Source organism: Odontesthes bonariensis, chromosome 10 (genome assembly GCF_027942865.1).
Source record: "Odontesthes bonariensis isolate fOdoBon6 chromosome 10, fOdoBon6.hap1, whole genome shotgun sequence".
In the NCBI taxonomy this organism is placed as follows: domain Eukaryota; kingdom Metazoa; phylum Chordata; class Actinopteri; order Atheriniformes; family Atherinopsidae; genus Odontesthes; species Odontesthes bonariensis.
The window spans coordinates 17,897,147-17,904,077 of record NC_134515.1 but is presented as its reverse complement, the minus strand read 5'-3'; the positions used below and the strand labels follow the sequence as shown (position 1 = coordinate 17,904,077).

The window sequence follows — 6,931 nt, the reverse complement described above, 5'->3', positions numbered from 1 at the left end:
CATTTAGTGTTTTTCCTCTCTTCTGACAACATTTCTTGTTTCTCAAGTAAAGTCCTGAAAAAGCTCTGTGAGTGTTATATGTATATTTTGTAAGCCAGGCTCCTGTAAATCTTAATCTCAGCTCATTAATATTAACCCCTGGGATTCCTTACTTCTCTACAAATCAATAATCCATCCTCGTGAGAAGGCTTTTGCTGAACTGAGCATCAGGAGAGATCTTAACCAGAATCAGAGAAATACTGATCCTGAGGGTACAAGTGATTGTTTTTGGCACTACTGTGTCTCTTAGTGGGACCTTATGTGGCCTGCAGTAAGATCTCTTGTAGGGCTGAAAAGCAAAGCCATCCTTCCATGAGGACAGCGGAGGTAGCAAGGCACTAAGACCCAGTGGAGAGCAGGGGAGGCTGGGTAATGCCTGCCCACCCGCTGCCTGCCTGCTCTGCACGGCTCTGCAGTTGCTCTGGCAGAGTGAGGGAGCCTGTCTATGAAAGTGTGTAAGGTGGAGGACGGTCTGTGTCCACCTATTTGTGCATCACTGGCTGTGAAACAGGGCCCCTCTCCTCCTTTAATTTTCTGTTCAATTTCTGACTTCCCAGCGTGGATTGAAAACCTGGCAAGGGGAGAGCTGAGAGGACGGAGGTGTGTGCTGTGTTTGAAGGGAAAGAGAGAGGCGGGTGGTCAGCATGATGACGAGATGAAAGGGGCCAGGTGAGGAGGAGACACAGGACTCTCCTCCTCCCCCCTCCTTCTCCCTGTCTCCCTCCCTCCCTGTGACGTGGTGTGTATCAGTGTTTGCTGTGTGTGTGGTTGAGAAAGCGAAACAGGTCGGCTGTGCCTCAGCAGACTGTGAACCTGCACAGGAGGAAGCAGCCCTCTCCAGACTGAGGTATGTCACTGACTTATCATCACTTTCATTTCCAGCCATACCTGCCACATTAACAGAGTGTGTGGGTGGGAAGGTGGGAAGAGGTGGAGAATGTGACTCATGAGGCAGAGTATTTTGTCCGATTTTGTGTGTTTTCATGTAAAGAACAAAATATCTGGTGATAGATGCCTCCCTTCACATGCAAAATCCTACTTGTGGCTTGCGTGTTGCTGCAGGGCAGTTAAACTGCTTTGTAATGAGAGGCACACTTGAACAACAGGCTAGTTTTCTCCTCACAGCAAACAGAGTGTCATGTGCATATGATAGGGTCATATGGCTCCAAGTCAGCAGTCCAAGATTCCGCACAACCTTCTACTGTAGCTTTGTATGAATTTTTTGTGGCTTGTACAACAGACTTGAACTTAAATTGCACTGCTGTCGCCGATTTGATTACATTATCCAGGACACTGAGCTGAATCCCTCTTTCCTTCCCTCAATAAATAGTTTTGTTTGTGTGGTTCAGACTTGATAGAATGAACCAGCTTAAAATGGCTCTGCTTTTTAGAGGGATTTTAGCTGAATAAAAGGCCCTTTGAGAGTCTAAACCGCTTCTCTTTGGGGCGATGTGGTGATAATTTGTTTCCCTTAAAACAATTAGTGTTGATTAGAGTAACAGTTCCCAGAAGGCTGCTCAACAGTTGTTTCTGCATCATAGTTGTTTGTGGGTTGAAGGTGATTTTAACAATTTGACCTATTAAGCAAAGGTTACCTTTCTAACCTTCCCTTGCATCTATCCATTGATTATTGTGCCCGATATGCCAATATGTGGGCAGGAAAAGAAGAGGCGCCTTGCAGGGACGAAGTCTGTCACACTTGTGGAATGGAAAACTTGCACCTGCAGGTGTGCAGCATATGGAAATGTACCAAGGCTTTGGTGCTCATTCCTCAGCTTTAACAGTGTGTGGGGTTGCATCCAGGTGAGGTTATGACAGCAAACACTGCCTACTCAACTGGCACACATTGATATTCACTGCTGAGGGTGTTCCACCACCATATACATACATTTAATACCATTAAATACCGCTTCATATACAGAAGGAGTTTTTTTTCACAGTTTGTTATGATAACTGTAAAGACGCCCTGTCTACAAAAGTAATACAATGTTAGGGAGCCATGTCAGGATTGTCCTAATATGAAACACATCCATCGATCTTTCACAGCATCACTTAAGACAGCAGGGAGCTCTGAAATGCTGAGTTTTGCAGTTTATTTGCTCATCCACATTTTCTTGTTCACTCACTTAATGGGGACATATGGTCCAGTCTGTGCTTTTAGCTTCTCCCTGGGGTGCTGGCTGCCCTAAAAACACACATCTGAGGATGCAGATGTCAGATATATGGTAAATTATGACCCTGGCTGGAAACAAGTCTTGATTATTTCAAAAAGACACTAAAGGGTCATAGCTTTACACAAGAATGCATTTAAAACCATCTTCACTATTTTGCTACAGCAAAGAATTTTGAATTGCTTGTGATCTGAATATCGAAAAGAGCATCTTTACAGGTTCAAGACATTCAATCCGAGGTTATTGAAACTTTAACATGATCGTGAATATTAACACCTTTTGGTCTAGTGAAAAACAGCAGTAGTTTTTGTAATTCTTTGACTCAAAATAAAATACACTATTCTGTAATGCCTGACTAGACATTAACATCTCTTCTATTTCAGGTCCCTCTAGCTGAGTGTAGTTTATTGGAGAGAGAAGGACACCTTCAGTATAAGCTGATCTTCAAGTGGATGAAAGCTTGTGTGATCATCTGCAGAACTCCAGGCTAAAATCCATGGGAGTCAGGGCCTATACGCTTCCAGCCACCATGGCAGAGACCACCACCTGAGCTTCTCAGTGACTCCCTACGACAGGGGAGGATGGGTGATGGGCCCGTGAAATTCAGCGAACTCTCTCCTCTTTATCCCATCCTCTCATGGAGCAATCCATCACACCAAGCCCCACCTGGAACACATCTCTATCCACATTTCCAGCCTCACTGCTGCCGAATATCTCTAACGGGACTGCACCCATCACAAGCGCCCAATATGGGATAGATCTGAATCAGTCCTTGGCACTGTGTGCCATGCTCATCATGGACGTTCTAGCAGTGGTGGGGAACTTGGCTGTGATGGTTGTCATCACTAAAACGCCACAACTACGTAAGTTTGCCTTCGTGTTCCACCTCTGTTTAGTGGATCTGCTGGCAGCGCTGTTGGTGATGCCTCTGGGGATGGTGTCAGACCGGATCCTGGTGGATGAAGCATTGTGTCGAAGCTACCTCTCCTTGAGTGTGTGTCTAGTGAGTGCTGCCATCCTCACCATTTGTGCCATTAATGTGGAGCGCTACTACTACATTGTCCACCCCATGCGTCACGAGGTTAAGATGACAGTGGGGGTGGTGGTGATGGTACTGGTGGGAATCTGGATAAAAGCTGTTGTCATGTCAATACTGCCCCTGCTAGGATGGCTGCTCCAGGGAACCCCGACTCTGGGGTCTCCTGACATCCTCATTCCTGGTCAGAGACACTGCTCCCTCCACTGGACAGGAGGAAGGACCACACGCCTGCTTTTCATGACCCTCTTCACAATCATCTATTTTCTGTGCCCCATGCTGATCATTCTGGTGGTCTACTGCAATATGTTCAAGGTGGCCCGTGTTGCAGCCATGCATCACGGCCCCCACCCCACTTGGATGGACGCACCCCGTCAAAGGTCTGAGTCTGTCAGCAGCCATTCCACCATGGCAGCCAGTCTTGGAGGAACTGGTGCCCGTGCAACCCCTCAAAGGACCTTCAGCGGTGGGAAGGCCGCAATGGTTCTAGTGGCAGTGGGAGGTCAGTTCCTCTGCTGCTGGCTGCCATATTTCTCCTTCCATCTCTACTCGGCTGTAATGTCTACCCCTCCTGCCTCACTGGCCCAGCTGGAGGATGTGGTCACATGGATTGGGTATTTCTGCTTCACCTCCAACCCCTTCTTCTACGGCTGCTTGAACCGGCAGATTCGTGAGGAGCTGAGCCGCAACCTGGCTTGCCTTTTCAAGAGGACTGGACCAAGTGAAGCAGAGCAGCTGCCCAGCCGTGAGGCCTCTATTGAGGAGAACTTTTTGCAGTTCCTCCAGGGCACTGGATGCAATCTGGAGCCCTGCAACTCTCACAGCAGAGCTAGCCCTGAAGAACCAGAGACTGAGGACCTTCAGGAATCAGCTGTTGAGCAGAACACGCCAGCTGACTTCCACATCCCAGGGCAGATCCTTGAGGAAACCGCAGAGTTCATACAGCAGCAGCAGCAGCAGCAGCAGCAGCTGAACAATGAGCTTTGTGTATCAGAGAACTGCTGCAAAACTGTACCAGAGCTGTAGCTGCCTCATGTACTGTCTATCATGCCATCTAATAATCCAATAAATATGTTTAGTTTTGTTCTTATTTTCTAGTGTTCCTTGTTCATGCTGCAAGATGCTTTTAAGATAAAAAGTCCATTAAACTGCAAAACATGGTATCTTCTTTGAAGAATTGAAATGATGTAGCTTTTCAATGAAAGATACATTTGCATCATCTTATTGCAGCATGACATATTTGAGGAGCCATACTGTGTAAGGCTGTTGTGCTCTGTGTTATGCCAGCAGACAGAAACTAAACCCTTGATGTGTTGGTCACAGTTTGAGTGAAGTTACAAGCTTCATGAGGCTCTGAAGCTTTGCAAAAGTTTAACTTCAGGAGGATTTGAATATTGAATATTTGATTTTCCATTCATAATCCAACACAAGCTTCAAATCATCAAAATGATCAAAGCTTTGCCAGAATATAATTTCTATTACACCAAACATAAAGTACTTCCAGTTGCATTTTAGTCCTCCCAGTTGTTGCTTAAGTTTAATTCAAGTTCACTTATGTTTGTGTTTTCAAAGTTGAAAAAGCCTCTTGACAATCTACTCCAAATGACTCAGTGATACAGAAAGCTCTGTGTAGTTTTATCACTAATACAAGTAACCATCTAATAATCTAAACAAATACATTCTGCACTGAAACAGCACATGTAAAACTCCTTTTCTTTGATTTTAGATGTGGACTACATCTAAAAATGTTGTTCACGATAAAGGAGAGAATATTCAGAATATTCAAAGAAAAAAAGTCTTTCAGATTGGAATATCTACTCTGTTGAACAGGATTGTTTCACAGCTGCTGCTGTGGCTGGTATTTATAATAAACAGGCTGACAGAGTATTTTTAACCATTTTCCAGAATGTTATTATCATGTTTATCTGTTCTTAGTCTTGTGATTATCACCTCCTCACCAAAATGGGAGACTCGTGATTTCAGCTCAAAGACAAACATTGTGGCTGGTTTAGTTTGTTTGACGGTGGCGGTGTTCAGGGTTTTTAGGCTTTTAAAAACTGTGGCTGCAGCACGTTAATAGCCTTTGGAATAAAGCTCACCGTGAAATATTTCGGACAACCAGTCCCCATTACCCTGTGATGTCTGTTTACAGGTAAACACTGGAGCAGTGTGAGTGCTCTTGTGTTTGTGCAATAAACAACCAGGCTTGTTGTGGCTACACACAGCACACAGGTGTGACAATGCTAACACATGGAAAGCTTTGCCTTTGGCCTCTTTTACCAACAAGTATAAGACACTGGAAGCGCTTTCTCTGATCTCAGGTGGAATACAAACACTTTGCACAAGTCACACGAGCAGTGACAAATGTTCCAAAGATGACGAAAAAAAGGCACAAACCTCCGAAAGAAAAACACTTTTTTGGGTCTCTTTTTATACTTGCTCCTTCCTGCTGCCTTCATCTATTTTGGACTGCCTCATATGGGACGGTTGGCATGATCACAAGACCTTCAACACAAGGCATACAGGGAGGGTTCAGAGCATGCTGGGAGTCAGAACAACAAAAAGGTCCCTTTGTCAGGGGTATACATAACGTTCTTAATTTTCTTGCTGTATCACTTTGTTGCACACTGCTTTTCAGGCAGCACTGTCCTTCCATACTGTTTAAAAATGTTTATTTTGCAATAACATGTGGCAAGAATCTAGTTGGTGTCAAAAGCAACAGTTAACACTGAGCAAGAAGCAAACATAGTCCTCTGTATCATGTGCATGTTTGAATTAATTTATCAACTAAAATGATTACACAAATTTGTGCTATAAAATGACAAAAATCGCCTTGATTTATCACACCAGCGCCCACGAACAAGGGTTTAATCTCCCCAGACAGCAGCAAAACTGCCCTGACCAACCTCGTGAAATACTTTAAGCTCTGTTTCTCCCACCATCTGTCGATTACAAAGATGGAGAAATAACCTGTTCTGAAGGTTAAAGGTGGATTATAATCCTAGCTTTCAGGAATACTCATGTACCTTTTTAACATTTATTTCTAGTTTTGTTCATTGTGAGTCACCAGCATGGTGGTTTTCCTTTCTGTATGTCTTTTTGTACCAAAGCTGGAAAGACTGTTAGGATTCTTTCTTTTCTCTTGGTCAAGATTCCCCTGTATATTTCCCATCAGCTGAAACCATTAAAGACACAGCAAGAATTTTAACTCGAGTGTTGTGGTCGTTGCTGCTATAAATATGTTCAGATCAATAATCCTACAAATCACATGAGCAGCCAACAATCCTGTCTTTTCTCTCCTGCCCTCCAGTTGCCTCCTCCTGCTCTGTGCTTCTGGGTGTTCGTGTGTGTAGGTGTGTGCACGCATGTGCGCGCATGTGTGTGTGTGTGTGTGGGTGTGTAGTGCAAGCAGGGGCTGCAGCGTCACAGAGGTGAACTGAAGCACTAAGATCAGGATGAAAGAGAAGTGACATTTTCAGGAAAGTGGAATGCTGAAACACTAAGTCGACTAAGCCAAGCTTTTATTGGCATGATTCAACAATTTTACTCAAACTTTCTTATCACTGGGTGTGTTACTTCTGAGGAAAAAAAAAACTAAGCCATTATCCACTCCTGATTTTTGGATATAATACTTATAATTTGACGGGGTAAAAAAAAAGAAATGTGAAAACATAAGTCAAGATAG

At 44.2% G+C, this 6,931-nt stretch overlaps 1 protein-coding gene across 2 annotated transcripts; it reads left to right on the top strand.

The window, feature by feature from the left end:
* Positions 1-485: 485 nt before the first annotated feature.
* gpr61 (G protein-coupled receptor 61) lies at positions 486-6,454 on the top strand. 2 transcript variants are annotated; one of them, XM_075476596.1, is made up of 3 exons: positions 486-886; positions 1,699-1,842; positions 2,594-6,454. In XM_075476596.1, the coding sequence occupies exon 3, from the start codon at positions 2,848-2,850 to the stop codon at positions 4,270-4,272; it is 1,425 nt and encodes a 474-aa protein (XP_075332711.1). In that variant the 5' UTR covers positions 486-886; positions 1,699-1,842; positions 2,594-2,847; the 3' UTR covers positions 4,273-6,454. The 2 variants fall into 2 exon arrangements, with proteins under 2 accessions (XP_075332711.1, XP_075332712.1); XM_075476597.1 differs by lacking the exon at positions 1,699-1,842.
* Positions 6,455-6,931: the final 477 nt, after the last annotated feature.